The 26650-nt window shown below is 35.2% G+C and overlaps 1 protein-coding gene across 1 annotated transcript in view; it reads left to right on the forward strand.

The window, feature by feature from the left end:
- The window catches only part of rempA (intraflagellar transport protein rempA), a 54273-nt gene extending 52523 nt beyond the window's left edge, over positions 1–1750 (forward strand). The window contains exon 24 of the mRNA XM_069828889.1: positions 979–1750. Coding sequence (XP_069684990.1) covers positions 979–1414 — 436 coding nt within the window. The 3' untranslated portion in view covers positions 1415–1750. The remainder of the gene's footprint in view (positions 1–978) is intronic.
- The last annotated feature ends 24900 nt before the right edge of the window (positions 1751–26650 follow it).

Genomic DNA, 26650 nt, shown 5'->3' on the forward strand with positions numbered 1-26650 from the left:
TGTCTTTGCTCTGCTCTAAAGCATTTAACTTTTGTGATATTCATGCAATGCCAATCAATAATGTTCGGTCATTCTTGAATGAGTCTTTGATCCTGTAATCTCTTCCACAGAAATTTCATGCTTTTTAGCATAGTATTAAAAAGCATTACTGTATAACCTTTTGCTATTTCTCTTCCTGTTAAACACAAACTGTGACGTTACACAGAGGCAGAGATTTAATAAAAGATCCATACAGACTATGGAGCGGTAATGTTTTTGAACGGATGATAGACCCTACTGGATGTTATCTCAGGTCGACATATCGCACACGAGGTTACCTTCCCCTAGCCCCTCTTCTCCGCTCTCAGAACTAGCTACTAAACTTGGCCTTCAATACATGGCCTACCAACAACATCGGTAAGGTTGTTAAAAAAAATACTATCACCCAAAAATTACTATTACATTGCAATATAGTTATACAAGACCTGCAACTTAATATCTTCTTTTTCCGTAACTGTTCATGTAACAATATTGTTACTCTGCTGAGGATGTTCATTGTTTCAATTGTTTGACTTTTGTTGCCTGCGAAGAGTTATTTGATACTTTTTATACAGTTTCTGTGGGTTATCCCATTAGTTAGTGACCAATCTTTTACTGACAGAAACTTAGTTAGGGAAATATGGATTCTGTAAAGCTCACATGAAATTGAATCTAAATTTCTCAGTGTAAAATGTACTCTTTCTGTCAATAAAGAAAACTTTTTCTATATTAGATTCTGGTTACTACAGTTAACTTGATATTATGAAGGAACTGTAACAATCATGGGTTTGTGTTAGTGTCACAGCATCTAGTAAAAACCGCTAATGAAGATAAGTACTTCTTTCTTTTTAATAGAATTGTTTAGATTTGTTAATGTTACCAATGAGGCAAATGATACAAGATTTATGTTTACAGAAGGTTGTGAAATAATGAGTTAATATATTATCACATATTATTCAGGTTTGCTGAACGAGGGGACCGCGAGACAGCTCTTTCTCAGTGCCGCCAACTGTTGCAACATTCCTCTGACCTCGATGCTGCTGGTGTACGAGTGGGCGATGTCTACGCCCTCATGGTGGACAGCTTGATGGCAGGTGGAGATTTCAGAGGAGCCCACCAGTTACTGGAAGAGTTCCGACGAGCAGCAGGCTCTGGTGTGAACCTCGCATATTATTTATCCTCATCGACACTGGACAGGCTTTCCCGTGAACTTGGCGTGCCTCTCACAGGGTCGGGAGACAAGATACGAGGAGGTCCTGTGAGACAGGATAGAGTATCGGACCAGGACGAACCCCTGGATGAAGAAGTCGAGGTTGTGGAGGAAGAAGAAGTCATGGAGGCGGAAAGAAGCACTCCTACACATGTCTTCAAGAATGGACAAGCATATGCCATCTAGTAACCAAAGTTTTAATCACTTGTCTACCACCAAAGAAGGATGGACTAGTATACGATCCTAGCACTAATATAAAATGTTATTTTATTATAAACTGGATTTTTAATCGTATTTTTAAAAACAAACTAACTGGATTATAAGTTTTTTATAATTTTGGGGTGTCAAAGACCAAATTCATATGACAAGTTTGAGATTATTAAATATAGCATTATTTACATCAGATATTCATATGTATGAGGTCTCGCCCACCTCATTGAATATTACACGACTAATATGAATTAGTCTATTGTATTATTACTATTAAATACGAGAAAAATTCGTACCGGCACCGGGAATCGAACCCAGGACCTCTCAGCTCTGCGCACTGAGCTCTCTTACCAACTGAGCTATGCCGGGACACGATCCACGGCGCCGGCCGAACCCCTCTCGCTCAGTTGGTAAGAGCGCCCAGCGTGCAGAGTTGAGAGGTCCTGGGTTCGATTCCCGGTGCCGGTACGAATTTTTCTCGTATTTAATAGTAATAATACAATAGAATAATTCATATTAGCCGCGTAATATTCAATGAGGTGGGCGAGACCTCATACATATGAATATTTGATGTATTAAACTGTTAGCAGTTGTCATGAAACTGATGTTGAATATGGCCACAAAGTCATTTAAAAATATGCGCTCCAGCATATATGACTTGTATCGTCTCAAGTGCAGGCAGTAAGGCCGTAAAATAGCATTACGAGAGGGGTTTGGCTGGCGCCGTGGATCATGTTCCGGCATGGCTCAGTTGGTAAGAGCGCGCAGAGCTGAGAGGGCCTGTGTTCGATTCGCGGTGCCGGTACGAATTTTTCTCGTATTTAATAGTAATAATAGCATTATTTGCTACAATAAGTTTTTGGCGATTGGTTAGAAGATGGACTTCCGACTTAGAAATGGGTTTTTTTGTGTGCTGAATGTAATGCCAATCGAAATAGAGTACGACATTGTAAAGTAGTGGTGAAATTAAGATCAATCTGTATATGTTTCTATACCTTTTAGGTAAAATATCCCGCAAACTTATTTCACTCTGAATAACTCATTCAGCAAGTTTTAGTCAAAGGCACCATGGCAACGAAGGCTCCTCTATTTCTCTTTCGAAAAATATTCTTCTTGCAGTTCAGGACTGTTTTGTTACATATAGAACCTATCAAGAAAGAATAAGCAAGCTTCTCGCAGATTTGTTCAGTGACCTTCGGACTGAGGAGGTTGATGAGCGCAAGATTGAGGCCAGGAAAATATCAGATGATTGGTGTTTTTTTATTTTCTATCACTGACAATATTGAATTATCCAGTATTTAATTCAGGATAGTAGTGGATGATTCTAGAAATTATGTTCCAATACTTCACCTCTTTATTGCCAGTCTTAGGCTTTTCTTAAATAACGAATTAGGGCCTTCAAAGAAATTACGTAAAGGTGGAAGTGATATAACCTTGCAGATTTAAAGGTGCAACAGAATACATTAAATAAATTAAAAATCTATTATGCATTTTGTAGTTACGTACTTGGTTAATTAGAAAATTAGGCTGAAAGTTTGTATAGTTTGGCAACAGCACGTCAAAGGCTCACATTGCACAAAGCAATCAGTCTGAACAGCAGAGTTGCGTCTCTTAGTCACCCCAGTAGGGTTGCCGGACTTCGTAATGGCAAGAAGTAACGATATGTGTTAATCTTTTTATTTAATTTACAAGGAAACCATCCATTTTATTGTAAAAGTGCAAAAGGATAAATCATTCCTTATCAATAGGGGGGGAGGGGATGTTGATGACCTAAAAATCTACTTAAAATGATCATTAAAATGCCCTTAAACTAATGAAAACATGACATAAAATTAAAAGAATATGACATTTAAATATTATTCACCGTACTCACACCATAACTTCTTAAAAATTAGTCACCTTGTTTCAATGACTGCCCTGCAAATCTCGGAGAGAGGAGGAAATTTCCTGGAATTTGGCAAGATAAAGGAAAAGAACATGCAATAAAGTGAAGGTTTTAAGGGAAAACTGAAGATTTTAATGAGGGTTTACAATGTGTTTCAATCAGGGTTGGTCCATGTCATTGTCTTCATTCTCTGTCTCCTCATCCTTCTGTGCTTCTCTTTGTTACCAGATCTTCCAGGTGAGGGAGTATGAATGACAAAACAAATTGTGAATGCAACATGCATTCTTGCAATCTGTGTGTTAATACTGTCTACTACAGTAGACATCCCTTCCGAACCATGTTGAGGACACAACGTCCTGTCCAGGACACAGTAAATGTTTCCCCCCTTCCAAACATAAATTCTAAAGACACCCTCGTACCGACAAAAGAACAGTAGTGGTCAAAGCCCTCGCTTAAACTAAGTTGTTGTGTGAAGTGAAGCCTTCAGTGGAATGAGGGATGGACTTTAGAGTCTATTCCAAACTACAAAACTCAAACTTCACTGTTACTCACGTATTCAGTATGTAATTACTACTGACCTGTTTGCTTAGAAAATGATTTAACAGACCTGTCGGTAAAGAAGAAAGTAAAATGCATTCCAAATGATCTAAATGACCAATAAATGCCGAAAAAAATATAAAAATGACCTATTCAAAAACGTCAAAAAATGCAATATAAGAAATTATTTTTTTACGTTGATATTAGCACAGAAAGGATTTCTATATTAATAGGCATCGTCCTAATGTGAAAAATAAGAAGATGACTTTTCATCGACACCCGCCCCCTACTGATCAATTTATCTAATGATAGGAGTAAAAGTCAGAATTGTGCGGATAGTACTTATCGACTAAAACATTTTTAACATTTAGGGGAAAATTATTTTTTTCTGAGAAAAGTATTCATTTGGGACAAATATGCAATTAGAATTTTTTGTTGTACTTCATACAAGGAATAAGCTGCTAAAATCTGCTTAGTTATATTACTTCCACACCATATACAATACTTTCACCAACATGATTCTGAATTGTGGAGAACATCACAGTTGAAATCAGGATCAGTCCATCTTCTCATCGATAACCCAATTTTTAATTTATAAGACACCTTCTCTGTGTTCCAGTTAGTAAATACCGGCCATCTAATTTATTTTTACAATGGCAGTTACTTTGTCTTTAAAAGTGACAATGAAATATTTGTCACTAAAGAATAAGGATATGTATATTTCTTTTGCAACTTCTCAACCTCCACAATATTCTATCAATTTTGTATGTAGAGAGCATTAACATTACATTTTTTTCCTTTCCAAACTTTTTTATTGCTGATTATAAATATACATTTAATCGAAAATTATATTTCGTATAATTTGTGACAGATGTACATGAAAGAAATACTTAATATTTTAGGAGAAAAATTAAGTGTCAATATTACAGATAAATTGTGTAGGACAAATTACTATATTTATAATATGAAAGAAATAGTTTGCTTAAATTACGTCACATATTTAATTCGTGATGCATCATTTTTTGCGTCTTTTGTTACTTGAAATAACAGTTATCATTAACAGTATCACCACCTGTTATTATCACCATCACAAGGATTGATCCATCAACAGTCGTGGCTTGTGGTTTTAAAATTGGAAAGACTGTAAATGAGCATATAATATCACCTGCAAATTATTGGGGGCCTTGGGAGTTGTATATTTATTCGTGTATTTATTTTCGTAAAGATTGCAATGTAGTACATTATATTAACATTGACCAACACTGGGAGGAGAACGATGACAACTCTAGTTTTTTTATGTAGATGTTATTATTCCTCCTTTATGAAGGATCTTGACGATTCATCAGTTTTCTTCATTTTAAGGGGATATGGAATTGCCAATTTTGACAATGTTGAATTATGCCTTACATAAAGAAATTTTTCTCGAAAACTCTTGAAGCTAGACAGCTGAGTTTTTTACAACTCATGTACACACAACTTTACTTTATATTGGCCATGACTGTTTGGCTAAACACCTGCATAGAATTGGAATATATCAGTCCCCTAACTGCCCATTGTGCAACTCAAACCAAGAAATGGATTCGGAACACCTCAAAATCTGTGCTTCAGTGGCTGACCATGATAATATCTTTGAAAAATATTGGAGTGCAAGAGGTCAAATGACTTTATTTTCAGCAAAAACCCTGTGACAAGACAAGATTAAGAAATATTTATTTGTTAAAAAATGGTATCCTGTAGAAAGCACCAGTCTACAGTACCATAAGATGTGTCAGTTATGCCATCTGGCAATACTTTCATGTATCATGAACTTCTTATGGTTCTTTAACACTAAATCATGTTTATATGCTATTAAGGGGAAATGAAATTGGATTTTGGTTGAAAATTTGTTATTGTTATTATTATTTTTTTATTTTTCCAATTTGTTATTTGGTTTTGCCTCTTTAAAATGATATATCACATATGACTATACTATACTTGTTTTTTTTTAAAGATGGGACATGACAGTTAAGTGGCCGAGCTTGGAACTACAGCATTACGTTGCCAATATGGACAACCATGCTGTCAGCTGATGGAAGCTAGCAGATGGCTGACGTTAAAAAATTGACAATTGACGTGAAGATAAAAAAACAATACAAAAATCGACAGAGAATCAAAGACAAAATGTATCAATGTTAACAATGTGTGCACAATAAATGTCGCCAAGAGAGCTATTAAGCACTCGCCACATGGGAACTGTAACTTTGGCAACTCAACCATTGTTACCATAGCAACAGGCCTACCACACTATGGACATTCACCTTGTTTTTCCGATCACAACACTACTGTGAGTCATGTCCTATCTTTAAAAAAAAAAAAAACAGGTATAAATTTAAATGCATTTTAATTTTTCTCTTTTCTGAGAAAGAGTGTAGAAGTAATTTGAAACCTATTTTTTTTTTTTAATGTACGGATTTTGGGTGAAAGTTATGTATTTTTTTTTAATTTTCCAATTCATATTGCGATTTTTCCTCTTTAAAATGGCATACCATATAATACAATTATACTAAAATTATATCATATGTCAATTTGTTGTTTTCCTGTATATACTGTATATTTTATGCCTTATTTTAACACTCATTTTCCGTAAGTTCAATTTTCCGCACAAAAGAAACCTTTTCTCAGCTTCTATTTAATCTAGAAAGCTGAAATTTTCAGGAAATGTTTATTTAGATGTTTTACATGTACTGAAATAAAGATTTTGAATTTTGTCACATTTTGGAAATGTTACATGGGATAATGTACTGAAAATCGTTGATAAAATATACGAATGAGCAAAAAATTATTTTTTAAAATAAATTAAACAATAATTATTGTTTCAATATAAAGTTGTTGTTGTTTTCTAATGCCAGGCATCTGACAATAAAGTCATTTGACCTCTTGCACTCCAATATTTTTCAAAGATATTATCATGGTCAGCCAATGAAGCACAGATTTTGAGGTGTTCCGAATCCATTGCTTGGTTTGAGTTGCACAATGGGCAGTTAGGGGACTGATATATTCCAATTCTATGCAGGTGTTTGGCCAAACAGTCATGGCCTGTTGCCAATCTAAATGCAGCTACAGACGATTCTCGTGGTAAATCGGGTATTAACTGTGGATTATGATGCAGAGAGTTGCATTTTTTCCCTTGAGATTGTGAAATTCCATTATTAAATTGTCTATTTTTACATTTTTGTAGGAGCAGCTCTCTATCTCAGAGCCTTTAGATTAACTACAAACCACGACTGCCCATATACTCTGTTCTCACTTTAATTTATATTCTTTATTTAAAATCTAAGTTATGTATTAAATAATATCGTTTGGATATTAAGAATACAAACAAGGTCATTTTGCCATTGGAAAGTTGCCATCTTCATTATCGTAGTCATTATCATCATCATCATCCAACAACTACAACTCACAGTTTAGTTTCTCATTAAACTATTTAGTCTCCAAGGATTTTATATTGATCTTTCAGTTGCTTTTATGAGCATCTTCTGTCCCTGTGATTTTCCAGGCCTCTGTTATAATACTGGATGAATTTGTGTTCATTTTTTTTTTTTGTAATATACCTGACCCATTTTAGTTGGTGGTCTGTATTTTTAATTTAATATATGATTTTTCTCCACTAGTATCATTTCTAATATGATTTTTTCTTCTGTAAGCACAATTTCGATCTTCATAATTTCATTTCTGCAATAATATTTTTTTGTTTTATTTTTTATAAGAGTTCACTCCATAGAACAAAATAAATACTACCATTAATTTAATCATTGAAATTTCTGGATTGTAAAATCTCAATCATTATAAGATACTTTTTCATTACGGCTTTTTAAAAGTGAAAATGAAAAGACAATCTAGATAAAAGCACCTCTCTTCAAATTTAATTTACTATGATGATCTATTTACATACATTATTTATGCCCTTTTGTTACTTCATATGTTATTGGTGCTATATTCCGTCCCATTTCTGTAGAACAGTAGGCAGAAATTGTGTATTTTTTGTTGATATAAAAGCTAAAGTTCTTTAATGTAACATATTATACTATATCCGCTTAGAGAACAACTCTGACAGTTTCGTGCGGCGGGACAATTGAAAGTGTTTCGTTTACTATTACCATCACCCACCGCCTGGACGCCTGGCAACTGACCACGTTGTTCTGTTCCGAGAAACATGACAACGCCAAGCCGTTACCATGGAGACGTTACAAATCCCCGTAAGGGGAGAGGTCAGCTCAAGGTGTTTCATCTCTCTTGCTTCCCCTCTCCCTTCCACACGAGAACTGTCAGAGTCGTTCTCTAAGCGGATATAGTATAACATAACTTATCAAGTCTAATATTTTTAATTACTAAAGAAAACTTATTTATATACAATTAATCGTTCTGAAAATGAAATAATGTTTCAAGCAGAAATATAGAAATTAAATTAATATTATATATGGTAGGAAATTTTACTTTCTTATTGCCTATAGCTTAGTTCTTTTTTCTCGATTTTGTTTCCTGCGTCTTTAATGAAGTTTACTTTTACTCACAGTGTTTATTTTTTGAACAGTTTTATTAGACACATTTATAATGAATCTGTATGAAATGTGTTTAACAGTGTGCCAGTATGATTATCATACAAAAAAATAGTCATGACAAAATAGTAACACATTTGCTGTTTAGGTAGAAAGGTGTTACAGTGGCTCTATGGAAGATGTTGTTATAATTACTGTAGCACATAACAAAAGAATACTGACTTCATTTAATTTGCTTTATTCGTGTTTTTGTTAGCAAGCATTAGAAAGCGTATTTAGAATTTTTTAATGTCCAGTTTTTATATTGTTCATTTTTTTAATAATCTTTAATATATGAATTATAACATCTAGATGTACTACAAACTTCATTTTTTCATGTGCTAGATTGATGGAGGGATCCAATAATGAATATAATCTACTTGATAGTATCTCCAGTGCATATTCTGCATAATCACACATAGTTTTCAAAAAGTGTTCAGTTTATTGATTTGATTTTTATCAGTGGATGTGTTAGCAGAAAGCATAAAGTCAGTTGTACGTTAATATTTATTCAATAATTAATAAGAACTTTATAATGTGATTTTCCTTTAGATCAGTTATAGTTTATAATTCTGTGTTTTAATTAAAATATTTATGAACAAATGTACATTTTTCTTTGATGACACAAAATAAATAGTCGTGATCCCTCCATTTTGTTTTGTAATTCTTGAGTAATTCTCAAAAATGGCGAAGAACAATCGTCTCAGGAAATTAGCCTCAATTTCTGCATCATATTTCACACTGTTAAGAGTTAAAAATGTCTGTTAGTTAGATCTCAACAGTATATGTTTACTCTAGACTATAAAAGATATAAGAAGTCCGTCTTCCTACATTTAGTGTAGGCCTAATTTAAAAGAGATGTAGTAATCAGAATTGATTAATCATCACTGATATTTCACTTTGTTGACATGGCCTTTTATTGATTCCTTTTTAAATGGTGCTGAATTCAGGGAGACGGATTTGTTATACTTTTTCATGGTATAAACTAATTTATCCGTTTTATCATAGATTAAAATAAATGTGTAGATGTAACAATATATGATTATTTTGGAACTTGTTACATGAACTGTTGTAGGCATTTGTCTCAGTACATCTTGAAGTACCGGTACATTCAGAAATGTCCATTTTTAGAAAGACACATGAAAATCTTATTTCTTGTCAGACCACTTTTGTTTGCTTGCATGGTGTCATACTCGAATACTCAGATGTTGGTGTCAAGTATGAATTTCCATCGTTACTTGCACCATAGTACGTTCACTGAGTAGATCCTAAAGATTTTCCATCTGCAGAAGATGGTATAATGTTGTGAATGTTGTGGTTTCCTGTTGCTATCAGTAATAAGAATGGTTATGAATTGTGGTGAAATTGTGGAATGGTGGAATATAGAAGAAAGTATTCCAAGAGGACTGTCTTTTCCATTACAGATTCCTCTTGGACTCACCCAAACAGTTCTAAACTTGAGTCTCCACTGTGGAAAGTTGATATTGTAACCATTTGGCTTAGAGTGTGCAAAACAGTCTCTTCACAATTATTTCACTAAAATTAGAATTTATTTCTCTAAATATTCAGTACAGTGTAAAACATATCACATCAGATGTGCAAAAATTAAAAATTTAATGTAAAATATTTTACATTTTGTTTTCCACGAAATTATATTGAAAATCTTAAATTAAAAAAAATTACACTAATAAATAATTTAAATATTTAATAAATTATTGGTATATATTCTTTAAAAGTTTTCAAAGGGGATTTTTAACTGTTTTTCAGGAGAGATATCAGTATATTATGACAGAAAGTTACGAAGTACTCCCACAGTTATGTGTTCACATTAGTACAGTACCATATTTTTTTCAAATACCCCATGCCCTCGAATGAACCAAGTCCCCTCTTTTGAAAAGGGGAAGGGTGTTAAATACAGAAATAAAACTTTCAACAAATTAAAATCAATTGAACACAAAAATACATTTCAGTTAACAATAAATATCCTGAACAGGACGCATTTCAAACCCATCCTATGTCAGTTGTCTTGCTTAGTCGGCTGTTTACACGATATGCTGCTTATTAATGACACACATCAGTAAATTAACTACTTTTATTTTGTATGATACTACGTAGTTTGTTATAATAAATACCTGCTATCACTATTAATTTTTTAATTCTTCGATGTTTTCGCCATTTAGCAATGTTAACAATTGAAATACCCGCACAGGAAGATAATGGCATGCGCCAGGGGCGGTTTTTCGGGTGAAGCTCGTGAAGCAGCACTTCATCTGTTTACTAAGCGCAATTCTCTTATTTACAAGTATTTTAATATTTTTTGTCTTTCACGTTCTGCATTGTGATATGTTCTGCACTTAGGTATTCTGCATTATGGAATACTAGTCCCATTGTCACTACTGGTTGGCGCAGAGTGGGGAAGGGTGACAATTGCAGCTATATCCCTCTTTCAGAGGTAGAGCTTCTCAATTTACGGATTTGTTTACGGGTAACCATGGCAACGAATCCTTGTAAGATTTCTATAGAGCCTGTTTGCGAGGGTACTTGAATCGCTGACGAAACATTTCTCTTGTAGCTGCAAACATTCTTATAGCCTCCTGGCTTGGCTCTTTTGAAAGGAAAATAACGCCACGCGAATACAATGAGATAAAATTCCTTGTCTTTCACAGTGTTCACACTTCTTTCTACCTGTTAATTTCAGTTTGTGAGACATGTGATTAGAGTGACTGTGTTATGTCTTGTTGCTAAAACGATATATTAGAAGATTAAGTTAGCTAAGCAGTTATTTATTTTTAGTGATAGTTTTATAATTATTTTTAAAAGTGGTGACTCAAATATTTTTATTAACAACGAGGAATGTATCCTATAAATGATATGGTGTGTAGTGTGTTACAGACACCATTTTCGCGATGGACTGAAGGTGGTGAAAGAAATGTATTGTTAGCGGGGAAACCACCTGTGTGGCTCAGTCGATTAAGGTGCTTGGCTGCCGGTCTGAAGTTGCGCTCGGGCGCGGGTTCGACCCCCACTTGGGCTGATTACCTGGTTGGATTTTTTAGAGGTTTTCCCCAACTGTAAGGTGAATGTCAGGTAATCTGTGGCGAATCCTCGTCCTCATCTCGCCAAATACCATCTCGCTATCACCTCATCGACGCTAAATAACCTCGAAGTTGATACAGCGTCGTTAAATAACCGACTAAAATTAAAAAAAATTGTTAGCGGGGAAACCAACACTTGTTATTAATATATCGGCAAAAAAAGTTGAAAAGGAAAGGTGCAAAATCTTACAACAAACATTTTAAAAGTGCGTGGTACAGTGAATATCAGTGGCTGTGCGGTAGTTATTTGGAAAAATTGTTTTGTTGGCCCTGTTTGTTAGTTGGAATAAAAAAATCGACATGGAACTCGGATGGATTTTGTGAAAACAGATAAAGTTTTTGTCAGTTTTTTTAAAAGGCTAAAGAAAGGGGTGAATTTTCAGGGCAGAAATATGTTAAGCTGTCAGAAGGTGAATTTTTTTAGAAATACAAACAATTATTTTTGAAATACATGACGTCATTTTATGCAAGTTAACACTAGATATCAAGACATTGAAGAGCTTCAGTTTTGCTCTTTTGCCAATACTTGAAAATTTCTTCAGTATTCAAATATTTTTCCTTCTAATGCTCTTGCCACTCTACAAAAGACTTCCCAAATTTGTTAAAAGTAAGTCGTTTGAAAACAGAACTAGAGCTTCTCTATGCAGATCATGAGTACATGAGAACATTTCCCCTGATACAAGCATTAAAACGTGTAAGATAAAACAAAGACGTATTGAAGAAACCTATAGGCTCTTTTCCCTTATTGTGACATTACTACTAACAAGCGTTTCAATGGAGCGAAGTTTTTCTGCACTCAACTGCATAAAGACAAATCTTCGCAATTCAATGGCACAAGGGAGATTAACATAATTGGCGTTCATCTCCATTCACAAGGACTTGCTACATGATCTGATTGAGAAGCAGCCATTTCATGACGACATCAGTGACAGTTCTCCTTTCATAGAGACAGATGAATCAACTTAATCTAGAAAAAATAGGATGAAAGAGTGATGGAACGGAGAAAAATTCTCTCCGGCACCGGGATTTGAACCCGGGTTTTCAGCTCTACGTGCTGACACTTTATCCACTAAGCCACACCGGATTCCACCCCAGCGTCGGAAGAATCGTCTCAGTTTTAAGTTCCACCTCTTGGGTTCCCTCTAGTGGCCGCCCTCTGCACTACGTCATAGATATCTATGAACCTAGGACCGAAGTCCATACATGTGCTGAGGTGCACTCGTAATGAGTGACTAGTTGGCCGGGATCCGACAGAATAAGCGCCGTCTTAAATCACGGTGGAATCCGGTGTGGCTTAGTGGATAAAGCGTCAGCACGTAGAGCTGAAAACCCGGGTTCAAATCCCGGCGCCGGAGAGAATTTTTCTCCGTTCCATCACTCTTTCATCGTATGATGACGCAGAATATCTGCATGGAAATATCATATGTACTTCGGTACATTATAACAATATATAATTATGATATGCGTAAATCACTTCGTGATTTAAGACGCCGCTTATTCTGTCGGATCCCGGCCAACTAGTCACTCATTACGAGTGCACCTCAGCACATGTATGGACTTCGGTCCTAGGTTCATAGATATCTATGACGTAGTGCAGAGGGCGGCCACTAGAGCGAACCCAAGAGGTGGAACTTAAAACTGAGACGATTCTTCCGACGCCGGGGTGGAATCCGGTGTGGCTTAGTGGATAAAGCGTCAGCACGTAGAGCTGAAAACCCGGGTTCAAATCCCGGTGCCGGAGAGAATTTTTCTCCGTTCCATCACTCTTTCATCGTATGATGACGCAGAATATCTGCATGGAAATATCATATGTACTTCGGTACATTATAACAATATATAATTAGAAAAAATAGGCAAGTCGTACATCATGTTCCTTAATAAAAGAGCTTCACCAACTTTTGAGGTTGCGAGCCGCCACTGGCATGCACTACCACCTTAGGACTTGTGTGGGAGGAAAATGAGCCAATGTTGCCAACATTATTTCGAATAAGCCGCGCAACCGTATTTTCTACTTCCATATTTCGGAAAAAAAATTGCGTGTGATATTCGAGAAAATACAGTATATAATATTCCCTCTGTCCAGACTGCAGGAATATTTTTCTATCCAGGAAAGTTAATTAGTTAGTTTCCAATGGCAAGTCCTTGATTTTCACATCATTCTACCTGCTCCCAATGAGTAGAGGCATACTTTTTACTAGAACATTGTATTAAAAAAGCTCATAGATTATTTTGCTTTATCAAGGGAACACGACACGAAAGCAGTCTTTCTCAATCCACTGTCCAGAAAGGTTATATTTCTGATATGAAGACAAATGCCTATTGTATTCATTGATGTAATAATAGCATATAGTTGTTAGCGTTTCATTCAAAGTGGCCACATCACATATTCAACCTCAGTAATGAAATTAATTAATTACCTTGTGAAGGCTGTTATATAAGTAAGAGCAGCAGGAATGTTTAACTTCGTATCTTTGGTGTGGCAGTAGAGTGATGTTCAAAATTTAATTTTTGAGATTAATTTTAACTTCAAATTTCTGCATAACAAATTACACGACTTCCTATTTCATAAACTCTTGTAAAATATTGATCACTTATTTTTGTATGATTTTTTTTTAACAAATCCTCATTAATATGTATCTTTACTGCCTTTAAGTGAAATACTGTAGTATTTTCTATTACAGTAATTACATTTAACATCAGAAACATTGTTTGTGCATATCATTCATTTCTGCTAGAAAGAGAAAGTCTCATATAAAGAATTGTCAGCTTAACAGCTATCAAATCTGCTGCAATTTGAGATAATTTTGGATTATGTGGCTACTTTTGTAGTGCCTTTTATAGTAAGATATGTGTTGCAATAATAGTGCCTAGCAAATCTTTGCATTGTCTTACACAATGTATTATTCCGTCATATAACTCAGAGTTATGGTATGTTGTTATAAGATAATATAATGAATAATTTCAATATAATTGCATTATTTGTTTATTCCCCATTTGCAAACTTAAGGTATGCATTAACGTTTTGGAGGAAAATCTACATTTTTTAACCAACCTTTTTAAGATATTTATCAGACAGCATATGAAAGTAGACTAACATAACCATATATCAGAAACTTCAATTTCACTTTTTGATTCCTTAAAAAAAATAATTAATTAAAAATTATTCTATTTCTTCAAAATGTCATATATTTTCTAAAAATTACTCAATTTTGAAATTTCTTTCACTGAGTTATTGCTGTTTATACGTACAATGCTCTGTACTAGGATTTTGCAGCTAACATTATTACAAAGAAAATTTTAGTCATAAAAACGCCATTTCAAACGTTAATGCATACCTTAAGCAGTATCCAACAGATCAGAAAGTACAGCAAATAATTTTCATACTGTCCAGAATCTTAAACTTTTTATAGGTTAATTTATTATGAGAAATCTGTAAGACCTAGTGGGGAAACAAAAGAATGCAGTTATTCATTTTTATATTATCATTAAATGTTCCACAAACCATGAAAGTAACAAAGATTTAAAGAATGTTGTTAAAGTGTTTCATGAAGTTTCCGGTTGTGGTATTGTATGCTGGATTAAGATGGCTGAGTGTTATGTGAGTGTATGAAGTGGTAAATTACGTTCTGAAGATGTGCTTCAATAGTAATATAATGCCATCAAAGTGTGCCATGGTATGTCAGTAAGCCATATTTATAAATGCAGGAAAGTTTAGATAGAAAACTCCTGATTATCTAAATATTGTATCATTTTTCAGACAAATTACTTTCGAGCATAAATTGCTATTTATACTTTTTAGTTAATCTGCAGCAGTTGCGAATACTGCAGGCATGAACGTACTGAGTAATTTTAGAAAATAACCATTTTCTATTTGGAAGTACGGATAAATCGTAAAACAGCGAACGCCAGTAGGGGAAGTTATCCCCACCCTCGCCGCTCGGCACCTCGCTTGCCTGCTCTCTTTCTCTCTACTGTCTCTCTCTACTATCTGCGCTGCTTCGGTGAATCACTGCCTACCGCCTCGCACGTATTTCATATTTTACAACACAATACAACCAAATTATGTGCATTAGACAACAACCACATGTAATGTGCATTCCACACTCACCTCCAACATCAAACTGCCCTTTTCAGGACAAAAAAAAAATACGTACTAAGATATATCCTACGACACACATTGCATTTCTGCAATACGTTATGTCAGTTCCCTTGAACATAAATAGATTCATTTTCCCTTCTACCACCGACTTGTCCTGCGGGACAAAATTCCGGCACATCTGGCGACTCTGATATAACCTCCGTAGTTGCGAGCGTCGTTAAATAAAACATAACATTAACATTAACCACTGACTCGCCTCGGTAGCTGAGAGGTCTAAAGCGTGACCAAAAGCGTCTGTGCGTTTCGTTAGGAAGATACACGGATCGAATACTACCCTCTGCAAAGTCATAAGGGTGGAAAGTGGAAAGGGGTCGTGGGCGGAGCTTAGCGTTCGCTGTTTTACGATTTTACCGGAAATACTAAATAAATGCATATTACTGGTGTTGAACAGCAACCTCGTATGTCAAATATATGGAGGAAATAAGATTTCACTTGATTCCTATCAAACAAATTTCCCGAATCTTCTGAAAACTCATCCTAAATCAAGGCATGGATAAAAGTTTCAGAAGAAGAGATTTAAATATCATTTGTCACTGCTTTTGTTGGAATTAGTACTTTATATTCAGCAGGCCCCAACCAGCACAAAATGGCATTATCTCGTAAACGGTTAATTTGCGGACCCATATTTACTTTGCTGCTTCTCTTCATTTTTACTTCTCATCCCTAAATATCACTTTTGAAACACCCTGTATACCTCAGTAAATTGTGAATTCCTTTATTTGTATCTTGGTTGCATATGAAAGATTGTATTAATTGAAAGCTTCAAATTATTTACTTTGGTATTCTATTTCTTTTTGTCATATCTAATGACTGCCTTCTGTTATTGTGATAATATTACAGTTCAACAAGTTTATATGGTTCCTGACAAAAATTTGTAAATGTGAGTAAGAGTCCATTTTCTCTCTGTGCTTCTTTTATTACTGAACTAACAATGTATTACATCGCCATATATAGCAAAGAATCTAAATGTATTATAACTAGTTGAAATTAGGAGACAGTCTTTTAATTGCAACTACGTGATTTTTATGCTCTCTGTACAGTCTGCTATTCTGTTGAAAACTGCAATACAATAGTGTACAAAAGTAGAAGAATTAGCATTATATTATTTTGCTACTATTTATTTGATCTCAGTATTTATAAGTTCAATTTACATTCTATGGTAGTTTCTTGATGAGGCTTCCCTCATCTCATCTGTATAAGTTGTAGTAATGTAAATGTATTCAGAATTGTGAATGTAACATAGGCTGTGTTGCAAATCCGTCCATCTTTAGTTATGTAATTACTATTTGAAGACGATAAATGAAGATATATTTCATTATATGTCTTGAAGTTTTATTTACACACTTGTCTGGTACAGAATCCAACATTTTCTCCATTTGTCTTTCGCGTTGATGGAATAGTTTTAATGCTTGTTATTTTAATCAGAAGTTTGCATGTTCAAACTCCTCTGAAGGCTGTGATCAAAATTCCAGAGGAGAAGTAAATCTGGACGTGAAGTATCATAGATTCACATGAAATAACTTTTTTTTTTTTTTAAATGAGAACGTTCCAGGAAAAATTCACCAGCTGTTTCTTGTCCAATTCAAAATTAAAATTGTTGTAGCGATTATTTTCATTATCTTCATATGAGGTAATGATTCCATCTTATAGACTATCTACGTAAGAAATTATTTAATTCCTGAAATTGTTATGTCAGAAAAGTTGAGGAAGCTCCGACTTGCAGCATCCAGATGCATTTGGATGGGGGGGGGGGGGGGGGGGGGGGGGAATTAATCATTACATCACAAGCTTCTCTGAAATGCATCCACATGTTTTTAATGTATAGAAATATTTCAAAATGTATACATAGCACTTAATATAGAGAATTTTTATTTTCGTTTTCTGTTCTTTAAAGTTGATTGAAATGGCAACAAGATTGTCTTTGGAACAAACAGGAAAGTTGCTGCATGGATGGAGTTCTGCCAGTCACAATGGTTTACAAGAAATGTGGAGAACATTTCAATTCAAGACTAGCCATTTATCGCGTTTACGTTCTGTCAAAAGAGATTCAGCTGTTGATGATTGCAGACGGAATACTGATCGAACATGAACATGCCATTCTTTTGGAAACATTGCACGCACACAACAAAGAAATCAAAGAGGTGATGCAGTGCAGAATGTGGTCTTCTATTGATAGCTTACTTAGGGTTGATAGCCCTTCGCCCAACCCCCAAGCTGTCCGCAACTGCTTATTAAATATATTCACAGCTACCCACCATATCTGGAGGCCATCTCCTCGATCCGCAACCTGAGGACATGCCATGCCATGGTGATAGGGACCCACAATACATGGCCTCTATTGATAACTATGTGAAGAATATTAAATAAAGGATTTAAGAAGACTGTATACATGTTAACATGAACAGACAAAATCACTAATGTTAATGCATGTAACATTTTCTTGAAAACTTAATATTTGGAATCTAACATTCACATTTTAATGGCATTCAATGAATGAGACAACTTTTCACATAAATGAACACGAGAAATCAAACACAGTTGTCTCTTGTGGTGTTCTGAGAATCCTCATCGCGCGTGGGCATGAACAAAACAGTTCTAAATTGAATGTCTTGTGTGCAGTCACCACAGCAGGGACAATAGGGTTGTATTTTTTTGAGAACACAGTCGAGGCTGGTGACTTCTTGCTCATGATGGAGACGTATGCAATGTCACATTGGCATATTGGATACTTCCAGTTAACTTGTGCTCCACCCTGCTTTGACTTAAATTTCCATCCTATTATAAAAGGGAGTTCAGATGGAAATTATTTAACAGATTAGGGTCTCTAACATGGCCAGCATGTTCTCCAGACCTTACACCATGTTATGTCAGCTGCAGAATGTTAAAAATACATGTGTACTTACGAAGCCACGTAATGTCCGAAATCTGCGACAGAAAATTTAAGATGTGATTGCAATAATACCCCAAGAAATATGTCTCCGAGCCCTGGAGATCAACTCGAGAAGATTGTATATACATGTTTTGATAAGAATGGGGAACACGTGAAGAATCTGTAAAGACAAAATACGAGTAGTTACCGGTACTCATTTATGTGTTAATAATTTTTAAGCATCTTGTAGTAAAAGTAGCCTAAACAGTTGAATGCTGACAGAGGAAACTGGAATAGGCCTACCCAGAGAGAGTGGACTATCATCAGTCATGACTTTCGTCTCGTTGATTCATTGATACATTTTTACTCCAAAACCAGAGAAGGCAAAGACAACAGGCTAAAGACCTTTGTTGGGTCCGATAATAAAAGCTAGTTTACACGACTGCACCAACAAATACATTTGCTTTTTTCTTTGCCTTCCTTATGATCACCGGACAGAATTTGTAAATTTCATATTGGTATTCATTACGACTTTTAACTAGCCAAAATTCGGATTTGAAATAGCAACCTAATATTGATATTTTCTTTACGTAACAGCCGACAAACATCGCATAAGGCCTTAGATTATTTGCAATAACGAGGAAAGGGAGAGGGAGTTTTCTAAAGATGGAACGGTTTTTGATCTCTGAAGTTGGTTACGATATTGTTAATTATGACGATACCGGTACCAGCACGTAATCGATATTGATCTATAAATGGAATCAATAGATGGCAGTATCTTCTTTTATCATATGCTTTCAATCTTCCATGACTATACATCTATGTAATTGATTTTGCTCAGGAAGTGGAACATTTTAAAGATGTGTGAGTGCTGTTTTATAATAAATACGCTAGGTTAAATAAGTGAAGAGTTGCAGATAATCGGAAAGAGTCATGTATAAATTACGCGATATGGCCATTGTGTGAGTAAACGTTATGTACTTCATTTATTTACATACTCAAAACTTGCATAGGATACAGTACTCGTACCTACAGATCGCCATTTTCACTACACTGATCAGGTTATGCCTGCAGTGTAGTTATGTTATATCATAACTTATGTTTTCGATGCATTAGACAAATTCTTTGTGTTGTATGTAGTTCACATTTATTTTGTTTATAGTTTTATAAAAAAATTACTATAACACCTATGATAGGATGCCATAAAACGACTTTTAACTAAACATCAACCCTGAACGCTAGTAGCAATGGGCCCCTATAGAGAGTTCGGAGTTTAGAAAATAACCATTGGGTATATAGGCGTCTTCTTAGGGGACATCCTCTCGCTTTGTAATATAACTAAAATACATTACCGGTATTTACTTTTTTTCTAACGTATATAAAATAACAGAAGTAAATACATATTAATAATAAATGTGTCGATATTCCCGAACGTTTAGGCGTCCAGAGTTACATTACGCCGGACCCCAGACAAAATGTTTGAATTCTCCTGCTGTTTGGGCAAAACCCGGACCGGTGATAATCCTAGAGATGACCTTACCTTAACTGACCTGACCTGACCTGACCTGACCAAGCCCCTACAATCTCGGCTGCGCGAAACGAAGAAACCGGGGCAAATTGAACGCTGCGCTTGCCGCCATATTGTTGGAGAGCAGACGCATAACAGCAATGCGTAAATCACGCAATTTAACGCTGTGATGATGTAAAATTGACAGATTATGGCCATTTTCGACGTTTAACGTAAAATTAGGACGAAATAAACATATTCAAAGTTTCATTGATATGCGTTAGAACATTAAGGAAAAGAAAATACGTACACAGCAATTTATAGAAAACATACTCAAACATCTATAAATAGGCCTACACAATACACATTATAGATTGTATAATATTACGATAATCAGCATATTGTTAGGTGTCAGAGAATCTAAAATTATATTAACATACATTACGCTTAGATCACAAGACAAATATATGTACCTTGATTACACAAGTTCTTATTATAATCAAATTCTTAAGTGAAATAAATACTGTATGTGATAATCAGTATACACCTGTAAAGTTTTAGAGAATCGAAAATTATATTACCGGTACTTTTAGACCACAGGACATAGGTAATCTGGCAAAATATAATACTCGAAGGTAATACATTGAATTACATTGAATTCATTCTTCAATTAATAAAGGGAATGCTAGCAATTATAAAAAATATCGGTACCTAATACATTGCAAACAATAGGTAACGTGAAGACCTAAAAACTAAACAATCACTTTATGCAAGCTAAAAAAAAACACATACTTTTTATGTGTGGATTTTTTACATATTGTATTGTTATTTTAAATAAGTAAAATGGATATATTATCATTGCTTGCGGAGTGATGGTACATAATTTTTATGCACATATGTAATATCAATAAGATGCCATTCTTTGCTTTCGTTAATAAGATATATCCGGCAAAATGTAAAAGATTTATTTATAGGTGAACTCTGAATCATAAGTTCAAAAAGAAGGCTTACCTATTACAGCTATTTATTTATTTATTATCTGTATATTTATTTATCCATATATGGATCTTACATAATTTTTATGCAATATGTAATATCAATAAGATGCCATTCCTTTCTTTCGTTAATAAGATATATCCGGCAAAATGTAAAAGATGTATTTATAGGTGAACTCTGAATCATAAGTTCAAAAAGAAGGCTTACCTATTACAGCTATTTATTTATTTATTATCCGTATATTTATTTATCCATATATGGATCTTGAATGAAAGTTTATTAGCTTTCAGATAAATTCATTTATGTACATAATAAAAACAAAAAGTTATCTTTCCACTAATGTTTTAACATCTAATGTGTAAGTCTAAATAATTCACTCAGTGGGATTTCTCTACAGTCTGATATACCTGTACTAACAATTAAGTATTCTTTATTGTCGTAAACTACTGATTGATTTTTAATGATATTGATATTGTAACAACAGAGATAATATTATATCGTACATTTTGCAAATGGCTTGGAAAATTAAACGGGGATGGTATTATCGCCGCGCTCTCATGGTTAACATTCGGCAGGTCTTTGAAATTTAATTGTATTATTGTTTTCAATTTCTTCTGTCACCGTTCCAATCACTCGCCTCAATTTCAATAATGCAGCCAATAAGCTGCTTTCATTATTAAATGACACCTACTTGTCTAATCCACGTGGACTAAAACCGAGGTTGCAATGTCTTGTGCTGAGGACGAATATTAAGGTATGTGATTAAAATTATTATTAGAGTTATTATTAAGAGTTAAGAAAGCCAACGTACTCGTATATGTAATAATAATAATAATAATAATAATAATAATAATAATAATAATAATAATAGCCATTTAACAATATAACAAACTAGTGCTTATTCTTATCGAGAAAGTAGACGTGACAACGTGACGCTTAGAGTGAAACCTACAGAGCAACAATCGGTCGACAAAATTATGTTTTAAAAGCACACCGCACGTTATTGTATGATGCCGGCATGTTAAGTATGAGGCCGCGGCGATAATATATCATATTTCAAAATTCTATTGCCATTACTTTCACACTGTTCACTAAAAACACCCGAGACAAAACAAAGGACAAGTATGACAATCGTGTTTCTACCAGTAGCATGGCGGCGTAAACATGCGCAGACTGGTTTCAATTTTGGACAGCACACCAGCGCTCTGTGTGAGTCTAGTATACTATATAACGTCTTTGGACCTGACCTGACCTGACCTGACCTAACCTAACCTAACCTAACCTAACCTAACCTAACCTAACCTAACCTAACCTAACCTAACCTAAATTTCGACTTTGGCATCAATCTAACAAACACAAATTTTTGTGAACTTGTTTGTCAGATTGATGCCTAAGTGAAAATTTAGGTTAGGTCAGGTCAGGTCATCTCGCTACTTTTTTCCTTCTAAGTTCCTTTGAATAAAGGGCTAAAAATTGGGGATTTCAGAAAAAAAATAATAATAAATTGATTGTGTTGTTTATTGTTCAGTCAACTAACTGAAAACAAGTTTGAACTTCATAAGTGACATCAATAAGGCATCACCCATGAGGCAACTAAACCAGGAGATGAGTAGGGTGGCGAGTTTCTTTCCCTTCCGTTGCATATATCGCTGACTAGTAAGTAACATACCGGTACTTCACTAATCAGACTTCAGATGTATACAAACAATTGTTCTTCCTCTGACACATATCGTCAAGTGACATCAACCAGAATCTAAATCAGAGATTTAACTGATTTAAGCAATATAAAGTTTTTATATTTGAAACAATTCTTAGTTACAGTATTTATATTTACTTCTATTGTTTTATAAATGGAAGTAGGTCGTAATGCAATTTGTGTGGGATTCCGAAACCTGTTAAAATGTACAATTACGGCAGTGGTTCTCAAACTTATTAGCATTGCGGACCCCCTTTCCATAGAACAGTATTTTCGCGGATCCCTTCAAAGTCGTCAATGGGATTATGGATAGGTTTATTGTGGAGTTAATATTAAGTGAATATGAGTAGGGCTAGTGATGTTTCTGTTTATATTTTCCAAAACTGAATCTCAAATTTACCGCCACATTTACTTGGTTTCTTTTAGGGTCTATCAATTTTAAATAAGGAAAGATCAGAAAATGCCTGCTCACACAAGTGAGTCGTGGGAAACAGTATTTTCAATGCTCGTTCTGAGAATTCTGTATGTTCCACATAAACTTTCAATCAAAATTAAAAAAGAAACTGACTTTCATTTAAAAATAACTCAACAATGTAATCTTCTTCCTTCTTGAGAGATTGAATTCATATAGGACAGGGATACAGAACTGGCGAGAGAGGGTTGGAGAGCATGGGGAAAGCGTTGGTTCCCCGTCCACAGTACACCGGCGTTGAATGACGTCACTGTGCCCCGTAAGCAATCACATAGGCCAGGGGTCGTCAGCACAGAGCACCCTGGGGCTAGCATCTCTTATCTTACCCGCGGAGAACACAGTGCACCATGGTGCATTCGTAGCTGCTAGCGGGTATGCTCTTTACCTCTTCATCCTGCACGACGGTGCACACGGGACGGCACCGCTTACGCTTTGCACATTTCAGCGAGTGCTGATGACCACTGACATAGGCTAACACAGATACTGAATACAAATTCCTTCCCCTACCAAGTCAATGACGCGGGGGTATAAGGAAGGGATGAGTGACGTTTCCGATTAGTGATTCAACGCCACAATTGTCGCACAGTTCTGCAAGCCTGATATAGGACTATCGTTAGAGTTAGGAACTTCGGTGTTTAAACTTAGTCTTACACTGTTTAGTAAATTTAACAACACGTGGAGGCTGTCAATATCCATCTAGCCAATTTATAAATTCTACCAACAGCAGCCAATGCACTTGAGGCCTTATTGCCACACAAAAAAATTGTTCTCAAAATAGTATTTTACATTGTTTAATAACACACGAAAGGTGTTAACAACAAATGAACTAATTTTAAAGTTGTTCCAACAAAGGCTAATTGGGCTTTTGACATTAATGTCACATAAAAAAAAATACAAATAAAAATTCTTCTGAAAGAAGAAAAAAATTCCCTATTCAGAATATTTGCGGATCCCCAGAATGAGCTTCGGAGACCCCCGGGATCCGTCGACCCCACTTGGAGAATCACTGTATTAGAATATATAATGGACGGTTTATTGAATTAGACAAACACAACAGATCGACAGAATAAGCGACTCTTAGGGCTTTAGATATGGTGCTATGTTACTCTTGTGATGCAATCTGTATGGGATTCCTAAACGTGGAAGTATTGCGTCCAAATACGCGGTGTAAAACCCAAAACTTTTCTTCTAAAAATAAATTATTTAGGTGCATCTTTTGAATGATGGTTCACAACATTAAACTATGAATGGAAATATCACTGATTAACATGAAACTGTTTACCGCTGTGGAGTAACAGCATGACTGACCGTGAAACGAGCGGGCCCAGGTTCAAATCCTGGTAGGAACAAGTTAACTGCTTGAGGTTTTTTTTTCTGAATTTTTCCTCACCCCATTAAGAGCAAATACTGGGTAACTTTCGGCGCTGGACCCTACATTCATTTCGCTGGGATTATTATCGCCATTTCACTTAGATGCTAGAAACCATAGCAGTTCATAAAGCGTCGTAAAATAACCAATTAAAACATGAGATAGTAATATGCCATGTTCAAGAGACTGGATTCACATACACACAAATATATGCAGGGTTCAGAGCCATAGTGGGCCAAGCGCCATTTATTAAAAACGGAGAAAGCAAGGGTTAAAGTTAAGTGAATATCATAGTTTAATGAAGATTGACATATCATTTAGTTTGAATGTGTACTCGTATTAGGGAAAACACGGGAATTTTACTGGAAGCAAGTAAAGCGATCGGTTTGGAAGTAAATCCCGAAAAGACAAAGTATATGATTATGTCTCGTGACCAGAATATTGTACGAAATGGAAATATAAAAATTGGAGATTTATCCTTCGAAGGGGTGGAAAAATTCAAATATCTTGGAGCAACAGTAACAAATATAAATGACACTCGGGAGGAAATTAAACGCAGAATAAATATGGGAAATGCGTGTTATTATTCGGTTGAGAAGCTTTTATCATCTAGTCTGCTGTCAAAAAATCTGAAAGTTAGAATTTATAAAACAGTTATATTACCGGTTGTTCTTTATGGTTGTGAAACTTGGACTCTCACTCTGAGAGAGGAACATAGGTTAAGGGTGTTTGAGAATAAGGTGCATAGGAAAATATTTGGGGCTAAGCGGGATGAAGTTACAGGAGAATAGAAAAAGTTACACAACGCAGAACTGCATGCATTGTATTCTTCACCTGACATAATTAGGAACATAAAATCCAGACGTTTGAGATGGGCAGGGCATGTAGCACGTATGGGCGAATCCAGAAATGCATATAGAGTGTTAGTTGGGAGACCGGAGGGAAAAAGACCTTTGGGGAGGCCGAGACGTAGATGGGAGGATAATATTAAAATGGATTTGAGGGAGGTGGGATATGATGATAGAGACTGGATTAATCTTGCACAGGATAGGGACCGATAGCGGGCTTATGTGAGGGCGGCAATGAATCTTCGGGTTCCTTAAAAGCCATTTGTAAGTAAGTAAGTAAGTGTACTCGTATACTTTATAGTACTATATGTTTCCATTGGTGATAAATTCATTTTAACCCTTGTTTTTTACGGTTTTAGTAAATGGCGCTTGGCCCACTATGGTTCTGAACCATTCTTATAACGGTTGAGTTGCTGTTAATGCGTAACGATGTAAGTTAGAAGATCGCGGATTCGATTCCCGGTGGGGTTGTGGATTTTTCTGCATTAATCTACTGTAATTCTTCCGGCCGCACTATGGCTATGAAATTCATTGAGACTCTAACAGAAATGAGTACAAGGGGAATTTCCTTGACGGTAAAGGCGGCAAGCATGTAGGGCTTAATCATTACTGCAACTAATGCCGATTGTCTACAAAAGTGAAAACTTTAACCTTTCTCTATCATGTGGGCCATATACATGATCTGTGATAGGAATAACTTTGTGTGTACGTCTGCATGTGCATATAAAGTGTGTTGAAAATTTTCATCTATGTTTTGTGTATGGTTAATAATTTAAATTTATTATTGAGTTGTTTTAGTTGTGGGTAAAAGATACTTTATATTAGAAAACAGTTGTATGGGGGGAGGAAGTAAATTTGTAAAGCATATCGAAAATTCAAGAAGAAAATATGTTCTTGATGTTACAGGATTTATCGTCGATACTTTATCCGGGAATGTAACTTGAAAACAAAATTTTAGTACCGTTTTATTACTAAAATTCTTTTCTGTTATTACCATGCCTTTACTTTTGTTATTAAATATATCGTATGTTCTGAAAATTCTTCCCTTCCCCGTTCGTAAATACTTTGCAGCAACTGTTTACGACAAATCTCTGTACATTATCACAGAGGGAGATGCGTAGTTCAGGGATGACTCATCATCGGAGAATTCCTTTATGCTATGAAGACACCACTTATTTACCACAAATTGCTAGCAGCTCATTTCT

Source organism: Periplaneta americana, chromosome 6 (genome assembly GCF_040183065.1).
Source record: "Periplaneta americana isolate PAMFEO1 chromosome 6, P.americana_PAMFEO1_priV1, whole genome shotgun sequence".
Classification (NCBI taxonomy): domain Eukaryota; kingdom Metazoa; phylum Arthropoda; class Insecta; order Blattodea; family Blattidae; genus Periplaneta; species Periplaneta americana.